The following is a 22,530-nucleotide window of genomic DNA, read 5'->3' as shown; positions in this document are numbered from 1 at the left end:
GAACGGACCGCGAGAATCACCTCGCGAACAACCTCGACCTCCCCTCTCTCCTTTCCGCAGGACGTACCGCCACATTTATTCACGTCCGTGCTCGATGCGGCCATTAACGAACCCACAGGCGTAAGGTTAACAAGGAAGGACGGAAACCTTCGAAGTTTCGAAATTCGAAGCGACGCGTCTACGTGTTGTAACGCATCGAATTGTAATGGACCGCGTAACGTGTTTCGGATTTCGTTTCATCGAGTCGCGAAGGTCCGTGCTAGATACAGGAGGCCACGTTTACAACGGAATTGAACTTTATTAGCCAAGATCTGTATCGACGCGAGGGCGTCTGTCGTCACATTGCCCTGCCCATGCACTAATCACGCCGTAAAGTTGACTTCGTATACTTACCGGAGTTTGAAGGGGGGAGAGAAAAAAGTAAGGAACGCGAGAATCGTCCCGTGAACAACCACCCACCGGCCGCAGGGCATACGGCCGCATTTATTCACCTCTGCGGCCATTAACGACCCCATGGGCGTAAGACGAGCGGGCTCTGAGGACAGCTTTTATAACCCACGAGTTTTTTTTTTTTTATTAAGTTTATATGTTCCAAGGAGTTTAAATACTCCTGATCGTGCACTTTATGCAATTTTACATAATTTAGGTGTGAGGGGAATTAAACAACCCTGCATTCAAATTTGAATAAAGATCCAATGTTTTTTGAGGTTAGCTCGCGCAAACGCATTTATGGATGCCTACTGAGGATTTTGTTCTATACCATGTATAGTTTTATGTGTTTAGTCGATGGCAGAAATATAACGTATTGGATAAATGACACCCTTAACGGAACAATATAGTTTCAAGACCGACTACGCCAATGGACTGGTCCTATAAAGCAGGCAGTATAACGAGGCGTGGCTGCAAAACCTTCGAGGCCCCCTGTATCTTTTCTCGCTCTCCTGTGCATTCGCTCGCTCGGCTTTTCGCCCGAGCGAATTTTATAATCGCACGCTACTGCACTTCTAATGATACATCCGCGTCCGGCCTATCTTTACCGAGAGAATGCATGGCAAACCGTTTGCACCGTTCCCTGCAATTCTTCTCCAGAGCTCGGTGCAAGTACGGTAAGCGCGAACCCGGTGCAATTAATTTTAACCGTACATTGTTCAACATCGCTCTAAACGAGATATGCATTAAGTGCGTTGATCGAGGAATGTCAATCCTAGTTTCATTTACCCATCCCTAGGTACTTCTAAATAAAGACACATTACCAGGTGTCAATTTCCGTCGTTTTTATGTCGAGTAGGTAAATTGCTTTGACGTAGAACACGATACCGTGTTGTATACCCTTTTGGGCTTAAAGGATGACGTGTAAACTCGGGAGAAATCAGATCCACCGCCGACAAACCAACCGATGTACTCTCTGCTCCGGTCTGATCAAAGTGGACAAACATTTGAGCACACATGTAGTAAGAGCGCCGACACACGTGGTCACAGTAACCTCTCTGTCCGCCGTCGCGCCAAAGGTGACACCTGTGTCGCGCTTGTAGTACTACGTACACAACATGCTCGTATCTCTCAAAATACCCAGTAGTTAGTAAATAAAGGGATCTAGATTAAAGGTGGACTTACGAGCAAAAAGAACATCGTTCACTGATGTCCGAAACGAACAGTGGCTCCTATGAAAGCAAGCTTTGAGGTTATCTTATCGCTATGTACGCAATAAAATAGAGATACAAATTTTAGATAGGCGAATGCATGTTATACCGAGGGTATAGCACAAATTCGTCAGATTCGTCGTTTTCGCAGGAGAGTTCAGATCCTGTCTCGTGAGAGAGTATTATGGAGCTGTAATTGCATAATTGCGCCCAAGATGCGGATAGATATACAGAATGGACATAACGAGGTACATAACAAGAGTGCCACTAGAGGGGGCAGGTGAGAGAGGAATGTTACGTATGCTAATCGCAGCGAATCGGGAGAGAGGTAACGCCCGACTTAGCACGTTGCGCCGAGCCTTTGGTATGTTAATTAGCCATCAGCCCGTCGTTGCAAAGCCGCCTTGCCGGGATGAGAGTTTACGTCCGAAGATAACCTTGATAAGACTAAACGGACAGGTCTAACGAGGGAACCTCGGTAACCGAAAAATCCGGGTCCTGAGACCTTAACCCGAGGTGCCAAGACACGTTTCGTATACGAGTTTCATGCTATAAGGCGATCCTGTTAACATCTAGAAACATCTGTATAAAAATATCTATATAAAGAGAATAAAAAAAAAAAATACAAAAATGAAAATTCTGAGCTGGACCAAATTTCCGTTATCTCTCCGTTTCCCAACCATCGTGGGAGACCATCGAGCGGAGCGATGTATTTAATCTAACAAAGAAAAATAAAATACGAGGTGATAATCGCGCCGAACATCAGATATAATCAGTTACGGCCGATCGGTATCGGAGGTTTAACTCACCGTCACGGCATTATCGGGAATATCAATTTCGACGCCGTGCCAGATTCGTTCCGTGGCATGCAAGGTTGCTCGGCATCATTACTCTCTATCTCGTTAGTTGTAATTCACATTCGTTCACGTAATGCATGATTATTGTCAGGCATAGTTAATGGCTCGGCGCACACCCATTACTTATTTCTCCCCGACCCGTACAAAAATGCCGACTGAGAACATAGGCATTCAAAATGGCGTCAAAACGCGTTAAATCGCAACGAGGGATTGACATAATCCGAACAAATGAAATTATATTAGCTTCGGAAGATTCACTCATCGCTCCCTATACCTCGTTATCCGTAATCCGTGCTGCAAGTGGTGCACGGTTAAGTGAATAATGGCGGTAGCGGTATCGCGGAATTAATCGTCGTTTAAACGACCGCGGAACCGGCGATCTGCCCGATAATTGGCTAGCGATCGATCCTCGCAATCGATCCCCTCGATCGGGAAACTTGCGCTCAATCACCGAGGAGAAAAGTGCAATAATTATTGCGTGTGTTAATAACCATCGAGGCCAAAGAGTAGCGTCAGTCAGTGCGCTGCAACGTGCGTTCCCTATCTCCTGTATCGCGTCTTCCCGCGCCGCCATCTTGGACCACGTGACCCTCGTATACCTTGCCAGGGTGTAATTTGCATAAATTCATTACCCGTCGGCTCGTTAATCAATCCGCTTTTTACGTCTTCCCTTCTCTCCGTCTCTTTCTCGATTTGCATCGCGATGCAGCGACAGAGATAATAAGAAAAGGGGGAAAAAAATAGTCTTCGTTTTCTCCCCATTCGTCTTTTCACTTTTCGATTCGATTTGTCTTCGGCGTTGGCCATGATGGATGCAAGGCGAGCTTCCTTGAACGTTATCCGAGTTAATACTCGTTCTCGTAATGGTCTCACTTTTAATCAAGTATTTCTCGCGTGGCGCATCGGACTTGCTCCTCGTCGGGCGTGAATTTGCACGACAATGGCAGGGATGTTAAGTGCGGGCGTCTTAACTATTGCGGGGCGGCCCGTGGAATGCAATTTGCATAAGAGTGCACAGGAACGTATAGGAGAGTGCGGCTTGGTGCGTATGCGAAGAGAGTTGCGGTAGCGCCGTAGAGGATCGTGTTAATTAGCGGCACGCGTGCTGCCAACCCGAGGCCTCGATTAATGCACGACCGAGAGAGGGCGCGGCAGTCGGGAGAGGAAAAGAAACAAAAGGTACAGGGTGAGTCAGGTTCCTGAAAAAGGAGGTAACGTAATCGTGAAATTTCTACAATAAATTTGGAAAATGGAGAAAAATATGCGTGATCGATTATTGTATTGTAGATTTGTCGAAGTGGAGGGGAGGATGAAAGGAGACAGGGGAAGAAATCGGAGCGGCAGGTAAGGAAGGATAAGAAATGGCGGAACAGGGTAGAGAAGAAGGAGCGAAGAGCGGCGCGAAGAAGAGGGAGATGGACCGGTAATAAAGCGAAAGCGAGCAAATAAAAGGCCCAAAGGCATTCCTGACGCCCACGTCGTTCAGGCGTCCACTTAGCTCCGAGTTTTATAATGGGCATCGGCACGTACACAAAAACCGTGTACCCGGGTGGAGAGTGCACGCGGTTCGAGGGGGTGCCGCGAGGGCGCTGCACCCTGGATACGCTCAAGAAAGGACGCGAAGCAGTTTTGACGGATTGAGACCACTTCCATAAGTACTTTCATGGACCGATGTCACGATAAGTAATATGCAAGTGTGTATTTGGCGCGAAACTCTACCGAGTTGCCTGATGAACGCATATAAGTTCACGTTCCCCCCTTCAGTCCTTCAAGGTGGAGAGACTAGTGGCGCCCTCCCCGTATACACTGGAAAACGTCTCACTCGCGGTCGAGTAATGGAGTGAAAATCGCCACGATAAATCCCTGGTGAAAGATGGGGAGAAATTTCTCCCTGCTCTAAGTCACCGGTGGTAAATTGCTACGGGGAAGTTGTAAAGTGGATCGCCGCCTCTGCGTCTACGCACCTGAAACGCACGTCAGAGGAGCCGAGAGACGCCAGCCATTGCATTCATTAAAACGACCCCGACACTTTGGGGAAATAAAAACGACGGAGTGAAATAAAGTAAGACGCGTCTACCCACAGTTGCGGAATACCTGTGCACCTGTATATACACCTGTGTACGCGTATACACCCCAAGCTAATGAAACGACAAGTAGACCAGGTCCGCGACTTACAACCCATGATCTCGGCGCTGGGAGAATCCCTGCCCCATCTTTCACCGGCGATTCATCCATTACTCGTTCTCGAGTAAGACCTCCATCTTCTGTTTACAGAGAGAGAGAGAGAGGGGCAACCTGTTGCCCGCGACGAAGGACTCCTCGTTTAGATGGAGAGAAGATAACCCCGTCGGTAGGTTTATCAACATGGTAAACGAGAAACCCCTTCGGCGCATGCGTACGGCGCGATTTGTACGCAACTTCGCGGCAATTAACATTTTACATAAACGACGACTTGCAACAATTATCCCCCTGGAACATGGCGTTAATTGAGGGTCTTTCATCAAGGTTCCGGATAAACCTCCTGGTCTCACCTGTGAGCTCGTCGGCGTCGACGTCCCTGGTGACGAGGACGGCTATCGTGTGCGCAGCCGGAAGTCCCCAGGCAGCGACGGAGCCGACGGTTGAAAACCCCTGCTGGAGACCCAGGCTCTCGTCCTTTCCGTTCAGTCCAGATTTTGTCCACTTCCGGGCGACCGTGCACCACCAGGCGCACACTATGACCCACCTTAAAATGAAATCGGATCGTTCAGATTTGAATTTGGCGCGGCTTTTTTTTTTTAATAATAACGGAAATAAGGGCGGAATTCAAATCTAGAATCTTTGGTTGAGAACCCTCACTAGGGGTGGCGGGATGAACGATGATTCAGCGCCGCGTGAGAGTGAACAAGTTCGACGATTCACGAACGCCTGCGTGTAAGTGCAGACGAGAGGGCTCTCGCGTTGGCTCGCATCAGCGCCACGCACGGCCGGAGGTGGAACCTACACCTGGTGCACCTATCCCTCTCGAACGCATCTCGAGGGCATCCGCGCTCGGTCCTGCGCTCGGCTGAAAGGCTGCCGAGTAATTAATCAAACGGGCCTATCGACGGGATCGAAAGCCAACGAGCGGATCGGACGAGGCGCGAACACTCCTCGCGTCTACGGACGCTACGAGAGGCCTCGCCAACTCCAACCTAACCTCGCTTTGCGCTCGTGCGCGAACTACGAATTGCAAGGGGTATACGAGCCGCACGAAGGAAGCATTCCAGAGAGAGTATATAGAATATTTAAAAAAAAGTCCCTAAGGTTTCTATGAGACATTTTAGGTTAAAATACGTGCCACCACCACCTAACCTATTTTTTACAACCTTATACTTTTATTCGAGAATTGAGATTTCGCTAGCACCAAGATCTTCGTTAGGACCTCCGTAATCTTGTGATAAAGTTTCAAATTATTCGGTCCACCCAGTTTGGAGAAAAGTTTCATAAATACTCTGACTTTTCGAGGTAGAGCACGTTAAAACGAGATTTCCGGAGTTTCGGGCGTGGAATTTTATCCCTAGCATTCGGTAGTCACGATTTATGCCATTTTACAATGTCGTCAAAAAGTCGGTACGAAGCCCGCCGAGTGTCGGAGAGGGAGAAAGTGATCGAATCACGGGGACGTATTCGGGAACGCGAGGAGACGCGTGCGTGCGCGATGCGTGCACCGCTCGCGGTGGAACCCGATCGCCGTCGATACCGATCGGGCTGATCGACTCGACGGAATCGGCAAGGCCTGGGAAGGGATCGGATTTAAGGCGCCTAAACTGATACGATACTTGCCTGCCTCGGCGCGGCGCGTTTAAGCGGCCGGGAATAAAGTCTCGGGTTTCAACCCGGGTTACCCGAGATCCTGGCGCTCGCCGATTACACGGCCGACATATTGTTTCGTGTCACCGAAGCCTCGGCGAGAACGAAACGGGCCTTCAACATTGAGAATGCGACGTTTCCCCGAACGAGGGAAACAAGTCGAAGGAGTCTAAACCGAAGGGATCGTCCGATGTAAACGGAAACATCCGGCAGGATGGGCAATTTCCATAGAGCTTATAGACATAGAGAGGCCATTCGCTATAGTATCTGTATAGAGTTAGGTGTTACGAGGAGGTTAGACAGAAAAAAGGACCTTCTAAGCGTTACCGGAAGTGAGCTGCGCGCGCATTAGTAGGCTTTTGATACACGAAATGTAAACACCAGAGTGAATGGTAAAATTTGTAAAGAAATTTGTTTTTTCTTTTTCCTTTTCAATTGGGGATTCATTCATTTTGAAGCAGTATTAACTTAGTATATTTTGTTCGGATCGTTCTTTTCTTTTTTTCGCAGTCGTAACTAACTTTTGTATGAAACATTCTTACACTATGTTATATTACATTAACTCTTTATTACTTACTGAGAAAGGGACCTCTCTGTCTAACCTCGTCAACCTACCTGTCTATAAGCTTTATGGCAATTTTGGACATATTCTCAGTGCGTTCTATGCACTTCCCGGCGGCCATCTTGGATCGTAACCGACAATCTTTTTGAATATCTCGCTAATAGCGCAGCACCTACCGCAGATTGTCGATGGTTTCGATTGCATGCCGTGAAATTAATCCCCAGCAGGTCCCGTGGGACTCCTTTTACGAATTTCGAGGAGGTCCCTGCGAGTGGCGTGGACGATTATCCGCTTGAAAAATGATCCATGGCGAGCATAACCAACAGAGGGCCGCCATTATCCCGATTTCCCTCCCATTTATCATCTCTGGTCCGGAGATGACCGCGTCTCGGACCGGTCGAACCTCTCTCCCAGGAGGAGAGGCCGAGACACGGGACGCGTACATGGACGCGTGTATAGTTAATGGCTGCGTGAGCGCAGGTAGTTTGGAACCTGTTTGGTATCACAATAGTCAAAAGCCAAACGCAACGTGGCGACCCCAAACACCCGTTGCACCTTTTTCTTCCTTTCGCCCGCTTTGGACGATCCCCTTGAGAGAATTTCCCCCGGGATCTTACGTGTGTACATAATAATCGTTATATTCTTATGTTTCTATACTCACGGAGGTTTTATGAACACCTGTAATTACCTCCATGGAAAGTTCCCTGCAAAAAGGTTTATAAAAAAATGTATAGAAGCACCGAGTACGTGTACATTAACGAGCTACTTTCTCGACGGTTATTCAAAGTTTGGAAATGTTTCCGAGAGACAGCCACACCATACAGGTATAGTATTGTGTAATATATTGCGATATGTATAAATAATTGTTTACTTTTCGAGTCGTCGACCTTTCTTTTTTACGAGGCTGTTCTTTTTATGCCGTGGCGTACAGACAATAGTGAGGGAGTTTCAGGTGGAGGGTAATCTTCGGAGTCCGCGTGATCGCCGCCACGCGTTTCGCGCTTCCTTTCTCCGGCACCACGCGATGCGTGCTACGTACGTGACCGACCGTGTCGAGCGTGCGTGCGTGAATAATGCAACGAAGAGGGGCACGTGCCGTGCGCGAGCGCGACACCTCGCGTCCGAAAAATCCGGCAAGCAGATCATTTCGACGTTATCTCGGCGAACCTTCTCGTTTAATCGAAGGTGGAGGGTAAATAAAAATGTAGGTGGAGATTCCGCGGTAAAAAGAAGCGTTTTGCATCTCGTGTGTCCCGGAAGAGTGAATTTTCGAAGAGCGCGTCTTCCCATCCCAAGATGGCGGCGACCTCTCTTACGACTCCATTAGCGGCGAACCTCGGAATCGTCCCCAGGAAAGAACGGGTCGAGCCGGTAGGAGAAAACAGCTAACAATAAGTGACAAGGAATCGTTTCCCTGCGATGCCCGCTCGGGCAAAAACTCGCCGAGCGAATCTCGCCCCGCGGTGATGAATGGAGTTAGAGAGGAGCACACCTCCCCGGCGAGTATGCGCGGAGAGTCGCCACGGGTGAGTGGAGGTAGCGCTGTCCTTGTCGTGCGCGCGCCCGGCGCTATACGTCGGTCTCTCTCTTTCCCCCGGCCCGAGGACCGGCCGAGGCCGTTCTCCTCCACACCGTTCGCCGATCTCGCCCCTTCCCGGACTCTCTCATTGTGCCCGGGACAAAAAGAGGACTCTAACGAGACGTTAACACCTCGAGGAATGCCCGGCGAATATAAGCTGCCCTCCGAGCGAGGTGGACGCGGCTGATTGGAAGGGAACCGAACGATGATCTATGGACCGGCGCGCTCCGGAAACAAGATGGCGGATCTGACGCCCGTTAAGGGTGAGTTTCGCGAGCGCAGCGAGTAAGTACGTCAACGTGACTCCACGCAGCGAGTCGAAACAACGTTAACGACTATATCTCAGAAGGAGCGGCACGAATTGGCGCACGTGTTAACGCGTCGAGGCTACATACGGGAGAAAACTGCATCAGAATGTGCAGGGGCAACTGCACATGGCGTAAGTGACGCGCGGGTACGTCGAACGAGTGTAACGAAAGTCCAGTCCTCGGATCGGACCATTTACGGAGCGCCATCTTGCAACATCTCTGCAGCGTTTACGGGACCGGCGGTGCCCACGCTTTCGTTTCCGAAGAAAACTGCGTCGACTGCACCAGGAAACACCTATCTTAGATCCAATTTAAGCTGAATTATGCCAGGTATCTTAAGCGCCTCTGAATTGAAATCTCGCCAACTCGTGGGAACTCTTTCAGGAGGTGGACGCGGAGGTCTAATGGGAGAAGAACGGACTCGTTGAGGATTATTACAGGGTCCTGGAACTCATCGAGGGACCCGGGAATTATCCCCTGGGATAACGAAGCAGCGAGAAGGGAGGCAACTAGGGGCTCGGGAACATGGCTACCGGTTGTCACGTTGTCAAATAAGTTCCTGCAAACACTCGAAGCCGCGGGCTCCCCTTTTCGCCGGGAGTGCTCGAGTGTAAAGCAAACTCGAAGGCTGGCAGTAAAGCGCCAAATTCACGCGCCAACGAGCAAATACTGCAGATATCGAGGCGGGACCCGAAGAGGCGACGGCTGACGGGGTTGAAAAAAAAAAAATGGTAGATATGCGCATCGAATAAATATCCGAGCTACCCACGTCGCGCGAGTAAACCTGGGCAAATCCGTGCCTGGCCGAGTATCATCGACTAGGCTACCCGATGTAGACGCCCAATTTTACTCGTCATCGGACACATTCTGCCCGATTAGAAAGCAACTCGGGTAGCTTTCTAGAAACGGACTTTATTGACTTACCCGACCTGTTTTTTCCCCCTAATTTACAATCGCACACAATTAAGGCCGAACGGCTGCCCGTGGTATCCATCGGCTTCGATACTTTCCCTTGTCTATGTAAACTAAAACGAGTTCTCAAGAGACACGTACTCCCATATCTGCTCTGTCCAGGTACATTAATCAATTACGTCCCCAGTTATGTCGGTACCCGAGTTGATGCCTCGTTACACAGTAATTATTAACGGTGAAAAAGGAGATGCATTGTTAAATAAACGTCCGCAAGATACGCCGTCCCGTTAAGTTATCGTCCGCGAGCGATCCCGTATCTCCTTTTTCCCGGCATAATTATGTTTGGTCAGGTACGAGACCATCGATCGTTATCATCAACGGTAACGTATATTTCTCTTTACGGTCTCCCCGTTTACCGTCCGGCATTTTACCGTCTATAATCTTGGATGTTAATAAATACTAATCTCGGCCCGCGTACTCTTAGGAACCTCGGGCATCGAGCGACGAGATGCGAACGCGCGTCCGTTCTTGTAATCGCAAGATGCTTACCCTGGAGGCCTCGCAACAAGCCCAACTTACAAGAAAACTTCCCCTTGGCTCCGCAAATTACCGACGAGCGTAATAATTACCTCGGAATTGCACGGTGTGTTTGCTCTGCGGGCGCGGAACCGATCTCTTCCTTCGCGAATTGGAGGAAACCAAGATGGCGGCCGCGAAGAGAAGGAAACCAAGATGGCGGTCCCCTTCCCGATGGGAAAATCGGAAATATCTGCAGAACTCCGTGATACTTTTCGATTTCGAGAGTCACCGGGTGTGAATATCAATTTTATGCACCGTTGGCTGGACGTCAGCGGAACCTTCTCATAATTATTTCGAGTTATTTCCTCTTGTAAAAGGAAGTGGAGAACTCCGAAGGGGACCTCAGAAGAGAGCCGACCGGAAGATGTCGCGATCGTGGGTGGCACTGTCGGGGAGCTAAAAAATAGGGCAAAAAGCGGAGCCCAAAAAGATAACGAAGTTAAGGGAAGAAAATTCCTAAAGACGCGGGCCTGGAGGACTTAAGAGGAAGCGCCCCAGACACATGTGCGACCCTCTCCGAAACGTGTCACGAACAATTTTCTCCCTGCAAGCTCGGAGGCACATGTGCATTTAATTCGACGCAACACTTGACGACAAACCCCCGCGAAGCGTCTTCAAACGAGAAAAGCACGGAGGGAAACCGAGGAAGCAACATCCGAATTTGTCAGCGGCGAGCTTCCGAGAAGTTTCATCGAGATTAGTTGGGAGGTACATCTGGATTTACCGACTGGACTTTTCAATATGTAGGGTGATAATAAATGGCGAAAGGATCCGTTCTCTCTCCCTTCGCGGTTCGGTCAATCAATAATAAATCCAGACGTTCTTAAGAAGAGAACTCCTCTTCCGATCGCTCAACCGGGGATCGGTCGAAAGCCGGCTAAAAATTAACGCGTCCGATGGGAGAGGGAGAGGAGTCGGGGCGAAAACCTGCGAGAGAGTCCGGTAATAAATTCTTGAGTCTAATTAAATACAAAGCTGCCCTGTGCGCGTGTCCGACAGGCGGAGGGATCGCGGAGAAGACGAGGCCGCGACGGCGAGGAAGATGCGCGGGAGGGAGGCTGTAAAAAATGGCTCGCGAAGGAAAAGAACCAAAAAGAAAAGGCAGGCATACCCTGTAGGAACGCGTTGCGTCGAAGCCTGTGATTTCAACGAACTGATAAACCGCGGCGCGGCGAGGACGCGCGCCCCCCGTATACCTTGCATTATATATTCATACAACTCGATACAGGAAGAAGTCCTTTTGGAGCCGAAGGATCCGAAAGATCATCCCCTCCAGAGCCCTCTCGTCTGCGGTTTTCCCTGACGACTTGTATTAAACAAGAACAATCTCCCGAAAGGCTCGTAAATCCTCATCGAGCCTAGGATCGCCTTAATGGCCGCGGTCCGGACGCGTCCGTTTCCCAAAACAAATTGTCCCGTTCTAAATCACCTTGAGCCTTCAATTTTAAGCACTCCTCGATTTGCAAGTCTTATGAAAAGGCGCCGCTCGTAAACGGGGACCCCTGATCCCAATAAACTTTATACTAGGCTAGATTTCACAGGAGGCCGTTTTAGCCGGGAGATTTATGCGCCGACGCGCCGCAAAGCTTTCCCAATGCCGACTGTCGTAACGTCGTAAAATCTGTTTTTTTTTTCTCGACATTTTCAACGAAGTGTCGGTGATTAAGTCATTCCTATTAAATTATCTTCCTATGTATTGGAGTTTCGTTAAGAGGAATCGATTAATTTTCTGAATTTCCTTCAACCGGGGATGAAGAGTTAGTCGAAATCTCAGTTTGAGCGACGCCGCCATTTTCCTCAGCGCGCGCACTCGGGGAGGGAGCGTGGACCACGAGTTATTCCAGGACCCATAATATTTTTATAGTTTCCCGCTAATGCGTGTTTATTATCCCATCAGCCTGTCACGTGGGCCGGGTTTAACCGTAGGTTAAATAATCACTCCTGTTCGTTAACCAGAGCGGAATGCACGATGGCTGGAGGTGCGATTTCGGATCACCCCCGTGACCAACTTCCGGTCGGATGAGAAGTTCAGTTTTCCGTGGCATAATGTCATGTAGATTTTCTATGGTCGATTGAAGACTTTCAAAATGGAGGAAACGAGGGAAAGAAAGAGTGGGTTCCAAGGTGGGTCTGTTTGTTTAGGGACGATTTTTGGAGTCGCTGTATGCCGAGGGCATTCATCAAGTTTCCCCACAGGAGGTCCGTCGAAACCGCATAAAACACGAGGCAATTTCCATAGGAATATGCCGGGCACCGCGGTGTAATCAATTATTATGTAAAACCATCCTCGACGCCGAGGTCTCCCACAGGGCGGCGCTGCCGTTCCCGCTCGACGGAGGCAGCGCCATAAAATCCCCCATAACTCGTTAACTTTCCGCGCAGCCAAGTAGACGGCGGGCCCTTAAAACGGTCTCGTTAAAATTTTGCATCTTTCTCCCCCCGTAACCCCTCGTCGACTTTGTCGCGGCGACATCACGTAGGGAATGCGCAAACAACATCCCGCAACTCATTCGTCGAACCTCGCCGAACCTCATAGAACCTTCAATTTTTAATGCATGGTATTATAAAAAATGAAACAAGACGCTTTCTCGGGAAAATGAGACCGACTCCGGAAACGGCCACACCGTAAAAGCATTGTCAGGAATTTAATCGGTGCGTTACTGCAGGCCGATCGTAAAAGTCCACCATTGTAAATGGAGCCCCGAGATTTCTGGAGCTTGAGCAACCTCTCGGCCGTTCCCGAAGCGAGCTTTTGTAAACACCGCCTTAACGAAATTGAACCGAAAGCCAAGAAGCGCGATTCCCCGTCTTCCCCCTCCGTCTGAATTTCCGGCAGGGCGGGAATTCTATTTATAAAGCCTCAACACGATCCGATGGAAGGTGGAATCAAGCGGAACCACAGGGGGAGTCTCGTTAGCTCTCTTTCTCTCTCTTCCACCCTACTCCCGCATCTTCTGTCTCTCAGATTCCGCGACTGTCGCCATCTAGCGGCGCGCCAAGTGAACTATTTCGCAAAGAGTCCCGATCACACATGCGGGCAAGGTGAGCACGTTCCCCATACTTTCTCACGTAAGTTGAAACCTCTAATTGCTAGACAAACCAAATGGTTGTTAGCAAATAAAGCCACATCAGAGAGCAAACAATCCGTGGATCATTTCAGCAGAGGTGTCGCAAATCCTGCCGATACCTCTCAATCCGGAGTTCTAACCTGAACGCAACGGTGTTAACCGGCCGAGAAGAGGGAAGAAAGAATCTCTCAGCGGAGCTGCCGGTACGTATTTCCGCGCGTGTCCAGCATCTTCCCAGTTAATCTTTCATCGGTATCTATAATGAGTCCGAGGGCCTCGGCGGAGACGCGAGGCCGACGAAGGTGGAGCGACTCCTCGAAGAGAGCACCGTCCAGGTCGCCCCGGGGGTATATAATCAGCGAAGATGAGATGAGAGAGGAGTAACTAGCCAGCTTGTGTTTGTTTTGTTAGTTAGCGAGTCGTTACGTGCCCCTACCAGGGTTCCGCTCCTCCTCCGGCGTCCGTCTTCCTCCGATCCGCCGGGGCCCGGACTGATGCCTCCTTCTCGTTTATTTCCAGGCTCGTTCGGCATCCCGCTCTTCAACGAGTCAACTCGACTGGCGAACCTCCTCAGGAGACGACCACCCAGTCCAGCGTCCTCGCATCCGAGAGTACGGTAATCCCTCTGATTATACGTACTGCCTGGCCCAGATTGGAGGTGCTTGGATCACGCCAAGCAACTCGGCAAGAAGCCTCTCCACTTTGTTGGCGAGGTCGCTGGAGAACGCGAGGGATGGTTACAGAGGTCTCGCGTTCTGCAACTTGGATCGTTGATCGAAAAAAATCGTTTTCGCACCGTAGGTATACAACGGGAGGAAGTCCAAGGTGGTGATTTTTGTTTTTCTAGGGTCAACCGAACCCGAGAACATCGAACGACAACAGGGACCAGCCTCGTGTTGCAGGCTAATCGCTGGTGAGAAAGGAGCACCTCGTGCTTTCCGCTGGAATCCGACTCTTCCGCACCTCCCGAATACCTGGAACGGGGAAACTCGAGTCGAAATTAATGCAGGACTCGGGGAACCCGCAGGAGGAATCTGACTAAGAGGACGAGGAACTCGATACCATCGGACTCGGCTCGAAGACCCTGCCAGGATCCATCTGTCGTTTAACTCCTTGAGGAGTTATCGAAATCCGATTCCCCGGGTGCCGGTGGAGAATCCGAGCCCACAAAAACGCGGATAGATTTACGGTCTTCCGCGGGCAACAAGGTTAGGAATAATTAATCGGTAAACTTGCTCTACCACACCAAGCCCAAGTGGAAACCCAAGCCGCGAGGGTCCGGGTCGACTCCCATTTCCTTTTTTCCTTTTCTTTCGAGGAATCCTATTTTTCAGACTCGCGGGAACTGTGTCGGCCAAAAAACTGTATCCGTGGGGAGGGCCTGCAAATACTGGAATAAAGGCTCACGATATTTCCGGATTTTTTTATTTCGAGTCCCGTTTCGAGCAGCCGGTCCGCAGGGATCGGCTGCACTCTCTCGCTCTCTCTCTTTCTCTCTCCGAAGAGATGACGGATCAGCTCTCTCCCGGCCTCCCTTCCGACTTATCCTTTTTCCCTTGTTCCCAAGACGCCGAGAGAACTCGAGGCTGTTCCCGGGACGCCGGGAACTCAAGGCTGGGTCGAGATGCACGGCCCGCGAGTCGGGGAGGGACAGGAGAAAAATAGAGAAACCAGAGGCGAAGACGAAACGGCCTACCTACCTACCACCGTATCCCTCGGCATCCGAGGTCCAGACTCGGACAGTGGCGTAGCCACCGGCCCCGGGCCCATGGAGATTACCCGCCATGTGGTCAACGATGAGCACAGCGAAGAGAAGGCGACCCAGAAGAGGGCCCGAAACCCGACTGCGACCCGACACGCGGCAAAATACCGCTGAAATAGCCGAGATTACCAGAAGTAATTCCTTCACCGAAGAAATACATCAACCTCGCAAGACAGCTGTCAGCTGACCATTTTTTCCCGGGATCCAGCCTTTCCTCGACTCAAACGATGGGAATAGGAGAATCGAACATCGGAAATAAGTGGAAGATATGAACTCCAAAAAGTCAAACGTCACGAAGAAGTGCAAAATATGAACGCAAAACATATGCAAACTGTCCATGACGATTGCATACATAACAGCGATTCGTTTCTCGCTCCACCCAGATTTAAGTATTTCCATGTGAACGCAGTGTAATTAGGAACAACAGGGAATACATGACTTCATTGACTTTCCTTGACACTCCCTTAACTCCTGAATGGAGCACCATTGCATGTATGCATATGTGTATTGGAAAAAATCTAAAATCCGGAGGCGGCCATTTTGTTTTTCCGCGACGCCTCCGACTGTCTAATGGCCTTAAGGAGCCAATGCCCGGGACCTCGTCGATAAACGTTTTCAAGTAGCGCCAGTCCTGTTAAGAGCCGAAATCCGTCGCTCTCACTTTTCCCCACGGTCGTTCCCTTTAAAACGAGCCCGAGCCCCCTCGTAAATGGAAGCCGTAATGGAAGTCGAGGGCCCGGCCGTGTCGAGGGCCGCGCGCGCCAGTGTGCGTGTGAGAAGCGCAAAATGCACGCGTGTTGCCGTCGTAAGCGCGAGTACCACGCGTCAACCCTTTGTGCGAGTTAGGAGCCCTTCGATGGTGTCCCATGGTGTCCTAGGGCCATCCAAAACGAGCCCTCACGCCATGGCGTTAACTAAGACGCCATGGACAAAGTCATGGTATCGAATAAAAATCCCTCTCAATATAAACAGGGAGGGAACGAAATAAATAAATGAATAAGTAAAAAAATATTAAAATAAAATGGAATAAAAATTCCGGAAGAAAAATCCAACGTCATCTCGAGTTATTCGGGCCGCCGTACCTCACGCCAGCTGAGATGAAATATGGCGTCGTGCTGAAAACGTGACAACATGAAACATTATGCGTAAGCACTCTCGCGTTACACGGCTGCTCATGAATTTCATGGAAAGCAGGTCCGAGCGGGCCGAAGGGGTGAAAAAAGGCGACCGAAACAGGGGAAGAGGCGATCACACGCGACAACGAGACCCGTTTCGCGTGCACACGAGAGAGTAACACGCGTTACACGGGTGCCCGTGAATCCCTCGTACAGGCGATCGACGAGTGGGTCCTGCAGAGTATGCGAACGTTTTCTGGCGTGGTGCGATACCGGTACGAGAGGCAGCCCAGGGTGTTGGAGAGCCGCCATAATTTACATCGAAAGAGCCGATAAACATCGCGCCCTGCGGACACGGAGCCACGAAGCCATTGCCTATGGACCACGACCCATGGAACCCGTGGAGCCCATGGGGTCCGGGTCCCCTGGTCCCCACGGTCCTCCGGTGCATTGTTTCTCCTCTCCGTACTTCCCTCACCCCCTTAAAAAGTCTCTAGACCGACTTCCACAATGTCGGCAACCGGACGTCGGCCATTTATTCTTAACAGTTGATGGGAAGGAAATATTTGCAGATTTCATGTAGCATCGGTGTCCCCTCGGCGAGATTGAAAAATCGGGTTGCGGAGGGTTTGCCAAAGGATAATGCCGGGTTCCAAGGAAAATAAAGGAATCTTTCGACATTTTAACCCGGGGGGAACGACACCTGCCGGTCAACGTCGAGATCCTCCAGTCGCCCCGGGGAACACCTGTCGGAAATCTCTGATATGGCGAGGTGGAGGGAATGTCGGATTCACTTCCACCTCGGAAGTGGACGGAAGTGGGCGAAATCCCCGGGAGCTTGCTGCTCGTTAACGAGCGGTCGGCCGTTAACGCGCATTTGTATTTAATGCCGGGCGAAGAAGGCCCTTCATTTCACGGACCTCGGGGAACCTGGTTGTCCGTCTCAAAATCCCTCTCCTCTTTGTCGGTCTTTCTCTCTCGGCCTATCACGTAGCGCCTTCCTCGTCTCTCTCGGCGCTCTCCTTCCCCCCTGTTGGCTCGCTTCGGGATGGAATGCCATTGACTCCGTGCATATCTGGCAACAAGGTTCATCTCTCGTCCCGTCTCCTTGTACGGAGGTTATACCGGGTGTTCATGGATCTAGGAACCTAGAAACCCCGTTACAGGCCTCCACCAGAAGGTTGGACCGTCGCTTATAAATATTAACATCGTGACAACCGATCGACGATCGCTTCGACCGAACCATACAAAAATCACTGTGAGAAAACGAATCTTTAACCGAGCCTGAAGAATACCTCGGTTACAGAAACAATGTTGAAGAATAATGCCCAACAAGTAACAGTCACTCGTATTCAACGAGCACGTTTTCTCAGGAATAACAAAACCAACGAATGCACTCAGGGTTATTAGTTACCAACTATCGGACCAGTAACATGAAGGTAGTCACCTCGTCGGTGTGAAAACATCGACTATTTACATGCGAGGACGCTGTAGCGAGGCGTATGGTTCTGGAAAGGACGAGGAACCAAACTTGAGAGAATCTGTCATTTTTGTGAGGTATCTCTAGTGATTTAAACACGTGGTTTCATTCCTTGGCCGTCATGGATGGCCGTAAGACGTCGAAAATCCCGATCACCAGCACCCCGACAGATGAAGGTGTACAGAAGGCCGCGAGAATGGACGTCACGGTATCGACTATCAGCGCGTCATCGGACTCGGGGTCCACCGTCAAGGGGCCCAGAACAAAACGTCGCCAAAATATTCTATCGACTTCGGACAGCAGCTGGGAGACCGAGCAGGAATTCGTGAGATGTGGCGACGAGGATTTTACAGAAGGAAAGGAATCATTGGCCGCGGACAGCGAAATAGAAAATTATTTCCTCGCCGAGGACGACGCCATGGAAAACGACCCCTTGGCTGAGGACAGCGCCATGGGAAATGATTCCTTGGCTGAGGACAGCGCCATGGGAAATGATTCCTTCGCCGAGAACACCGCGATGGAAAACGATCCCTTGACTAAAGACCTCTCGGTAGGGGACGATTCCGTGTTCGAGAGACTTCTTTCGGAACCGACTGGCGATTCTCGCGAAGATTTAAGTTTCTTCCGCGTCTCTTCTGATTCTTCCGAAAAAGCTGGACAATCGAGTGGCTCCGAAAGAAACACTCAGGTGGGGTCGCCAAGAGATGCTCCTCGGATCGAAAATGCCGTTTCGTTGGAGGAAAACTACGATTCATGGGGTAAAGGATTTTCTTTTATTTAGAACGGCGCCCTCGGTCAGTCTTCATTCAGCCTGTACAACTCAGAGTTTCAGGAGCGTGGAGGCCTTCGCACGTACCACCATGAAAAAGGACCAAAGGCAATTATTAGGAACAAACCGAAGAGACCCTTTCCATTTAAGATACGATACCCAACATACGTCGCCAACAAACTATGGAAGGAATTTAATAAAAAATTCGAAGTGGAGATGACGGAGTTCAGAGAGAATCACTGCGTGCAGAATCCGCGGCCATCTTTAAGCGACGCTCCTGAGAGTTCATCCTCGACTAACACGGGTCACGTGAGAGACAAAAGTAAGTAAAAAGAAGACCAAACAAAAAATCATTCTCCCATGATCGGATTTCTTTCTTGTCCCTTTCCGTTTTAAAAGTTTCAACGATTTTGGAAGCCTCACCGGAAAACGTTAAGGCTCCACAAAAGCGCTTTTTTAAGCATCTAAACCTCAAAGAACGTCGCAGTAAATAATCGGCACCCACTCAACTGGATCGACGTTGGATAACTCTTTCCAGCTCAACAACCGATCGATGCATCTCCGCGCCATTAAAAAAAAAAAAGAAAAAGAAAAACCGAACTATTTAATTGTAGTTTTATATTTTCCTTTTCTTCTAGTTATTTGCAATTTCTGTAACCCGTAATAAAAAGCTCGCACAGGGTGACCGAGTTGAAGAGTATTATCCCGCAGTGCTCCCTTGATTGCAAGCTCACGGTGCACGGAGCGAAAGAAACGGAGTCTCCCCCTTTAGTCGTTTACGCCGAGATGCTTTTTCACTAAAGTCACCCACTAAAGCGGTGAGAGCTCTTTTTGACCGAGGTCAACCACTAGAGCGGCGTGGGAGCTCCTCGGCGTCAACGCGGATAGGGATGTATACGATGACGAGAGTGCGGACTCGTTAGCAACGCCAGGGGAACCAACACAGTTGCCGGATTGTTATCCCCTCCGTTCGCGTTTCAATCTACCTTTACGAAGTGAGCCGCCACTCACTTGGAGCGTAAACACTCGCTCGCGGCTTGGCTTCCTTTAAATTTTCGAACTTTCGAATTTTCGCACTTTCGAACTTTCGCATTTTCGAATTTTCGAATTTTCGCACTTTCGAACTTTCGCATTTTCGAACTTTCGAAATGTCGAATTTTCGAAATTCCGAAATATTGAATTTTCGAACTTTTTAATCTCAGCATCCCAAACTTTCGTCGTTCCGCTTGATCGTTTGCAAGGCACTACATATCTATTATATCGACATCTACTACACCTACTATGTCTGTTACGTCTATTAGATCTATTATATCTAGTATATGAAAGCTCGCCTCACCAGACGCTGGCAGCATTTCCAAAGTAGTAGAGAAGGAGGAAGATGACGGCGCAGTAAGGATTGGCGAGGCCGTCCTGGGTGAGGTACTGTTGTTGCTGCTGAGCTATCACAACCTGATCCTGGGGATGCAGAGGAATGGCCGGCGTGCAGGCGACCGCCAGCCTGCCGGCGGCCAATCGAATGACATAACCCACAGCGACAGCCGCGTGGCAAACCGCCAGACAGGCGATGGCTCCCTCTGGAACCGAACGGATTGCAATTAATGTTAAAACAGCGACGCAAAGCCCGTTTCCTGACCACGTCCGGAGATTTAACATGGCCGAGACGCGCGCTCAATTCTTTTCCACATCTCTTTAATAAAAGATTAAGGAATCGACGCGACAAGTCAGACGACCAGGAAACCTCGGCAGAGTCTCGCGCCAAATATATGCACGGTGGCATTAATTATATCCACGATGTAATTACCGGCGGTGCTGGTCGTCGTCTTCCGTTTCCTGGGCTTCAGGAGCGTCAAGATGGCCGCGGCGACCGAGATCAAGCAAACCGTCGCAAAAGCGGCTATCCAGCCCTCGGTCAGCCGTTTGTCTCTCTGCGACCAGAGGATGTCAGCGTCGCACGCGGCGGCGCACCTTCCGGAACGGTTCAGGAAGATGTAAAGTCCAGATTTGGCGTACCAGGAGCAGCCCCATGGACCGTTGCCAGCCCCTATAGCCTGAACAAGAGAGAAAAAAGATTCAGGCCGACGCTACGAAGCGAAACGTTTCTACTCGTCCCGACCCATCTTTCCATCATACTCAACGCGTCCATTTAAAATAACGAGGTTCGATAAAGATATGATAATTACTTGTCCAACAGTGTTAAGGCGATGCTTAGACCGGTGCAGGAATGCGTGGTATCTTCTACCACACTTCAAACTTCGAAATTCAGGACCAGGTATGCAAAACCAGCACCTGGGTGGCACCTTTTTTCGAGGATTTTCGGATTTCTCTCACCTGTATCGGATTGACCGGTCCAGGCTCCCCGGGGCCTTCCATGCACATGTGTTGATGGTTGTTCTCCGGAGGGAACTTGGAACAATTCAGAGCAGCCGGCCAGGGGAACCCAAAACCTTGAAGCACCGGGTAGCACCTAGCCCTAACCTGCTCGCAAAGCCCTCGACAAGGGCCGATCGGCGAGGGCACCTTCTCGGTGCACATTGGTGCGTACACCGAGCACAGGAACAGGTGCAATTGGGCGCTGCAATCGGTTGGAGTTTTGATTGAGGCAGGATTCTGGAGAAATTTAAATTAGTCTACATAGAGGTTCCATGACTGACCTGCATCCATACTGTATCAGCGGGCTGAACGTCTGCAAGGTGAAGTCTGCATCGCCCTGTATCTCGTGACCCACGAGATTGGGCATGGCGGTGACGTTGTATCCAAGACCTCTGCACATCTCGATCCTGATCGGCTCGCAAGCTCCATGGGCGCACCAAATAGTCCTAACAAACATCGTCAACAACAACCACCAGGTCCTGGAGTCGTACATGTCGAATTTTCTGGTGTTGCGCGGCATCTTGCTAGACCAGGACACGGCGCTCTTGCGATCCAGTTGCTACCTACACTAGACCTACCCCGGCTTGACTATGAAGAAAATATATGCTAGACCAGGACCCCCCAGATCTAATTCCCCGGATTAGGCCGCAAACGAAGGCCTAATCCTGGAGATCCCGGTGATTCGATCGGATCCTCATCCAAGGTTCGCGTTGTCCACGGCGCTAACGATCCCACGCCGTGAGGTGACCCCCCCAGGTCGCGCATGGTCTTATGATCTCAGGACGAACGTGGAAGAGATCTGGCTTGCTGTTGGCGAACTCCCTTTCCTGGCTACCATTTTATTTTTAATAATTGCTCCGGGTCGATCGAAAAATCGGCGAGCCCTTCTTCAAGATTCCAATGTTCCTTGCAGATCGAATCTTCCTGCGCACTTTTGGCGAGACCTCACTTCTGTCGCAGTTTTTCAAATTTCCCACCACTTCTTAGACCCGGAGAGCTGCCCGCGACTCACTGTAATTTTTAAGGGAACTTGGTTTAGTCTTGCGAGTCTACCGTTCGAACTTCCCGTGGTTTTATTCACGTGTCGGGGATTTAGTTAAATCCGTGTCACGGAAGGCGCGAAATTGGGGAAAACGCGGATTAGCGAGCCGGCCCCACACGAATCAATTCCCGCTCGAACCTCCGTCCGGCAAGGTCGGCGCTTGACTAACGCCTCCCATCGCCGCGCGAGATCTCCGCGCGTCTCTTTATCCCCTCCACGTTGCCAGATCTCGGCGCGCCCCCCCACCACCGACCGCAACGCCAATCACGAGAGAGGAGCACAACCCGCGCACGTGCATTCCACCTCGGTCGGGGGCCAGCTTTACTGGCTTCTCGAGCCGGAATCGAGGGGGTCTCCAACGAGGCGTGTTCGCACCTCTTCAGGGTAAATAAGATGCGAGATCGCAGATTGGGGACTAAGGGAAACGATAACGATCGGGAAATGGAAATAGTGTCTGAGGGAGGACGACAAGAGAGAAGAGAAATGGTGCATGTAGAAGATCCCATAGAAGAGATAGAGATTCCTAGGGAATTCCAAAACTGTATAAGGTGTACTTGGAGATAATCTGTAAAGTTAAATAAATATCTAACAAAGATACGGCTCTGAATATTTTTTATACTCTTAACTGGTACAGGTTAAACTTCCGCGTTGGGCGT

The 22,530-nt window shown here is 50.2% G+C and overlaps 1 protein-coding gene across 1 annotated transcript in view; it reads right to left on the bottom strand.

The window, feature by feature from the left end:
• Positions 1 to 22,018, bottom strand: part of LOC105695852 (frizzled-4) — a 32,116-nt gene extending 10,098 nt beyond the window's left edge. The window contains exons 1-5 of the mRNA XM_012417833.1: positions 21,114 to 22,018; positions 20,791 to 21,034; positions 20,264 to 20,510; positions 19,799 to 20,036; positions 5,029 to 5,222 (exon numbers count right to left, since the gene is read on the bottom strand). Coding sequence (XP_012273256.1) covers positions 5,029 to 5,222; positions 19,799 to 20,036; positions 20,264 to 20,510; positions 20,791 to 21,034; positions 21,114 to 21,352 — 1,162 coding nt within the window. The 5' untranslated portion in view covers positions 21,353 to 22,018. The remainder of the gene's footprint in view (positions 1 to 5,028; positions 5,223 to 19,798; positions 20,037 to 20,263; positions 20,511 to 20,790; positions 21,035 to 21,113) is intronic.
• Positions 22,019 to 22,530: the final 512 nt, after the last annotated feature.

This window comes from Orussus abietinus, unplaced genomic scaffold, assembly GCF_000612105.2.
Source record: "Orussus abietinus isolate OABI.00-Male unplaced genomic scaffold, Oabi_2.0 scaffold4, whole genome shotgun sequence".
NCBI classification, from domain to species: Eukaryota; Metazoa; Arthropoda; class Insecta; order Hymenoptera; family Orussidae; genus Orussus; species Orussus abietinus.
This window is presented reverse-complemented; position numbering and strand designations above follow the sequence as displayed.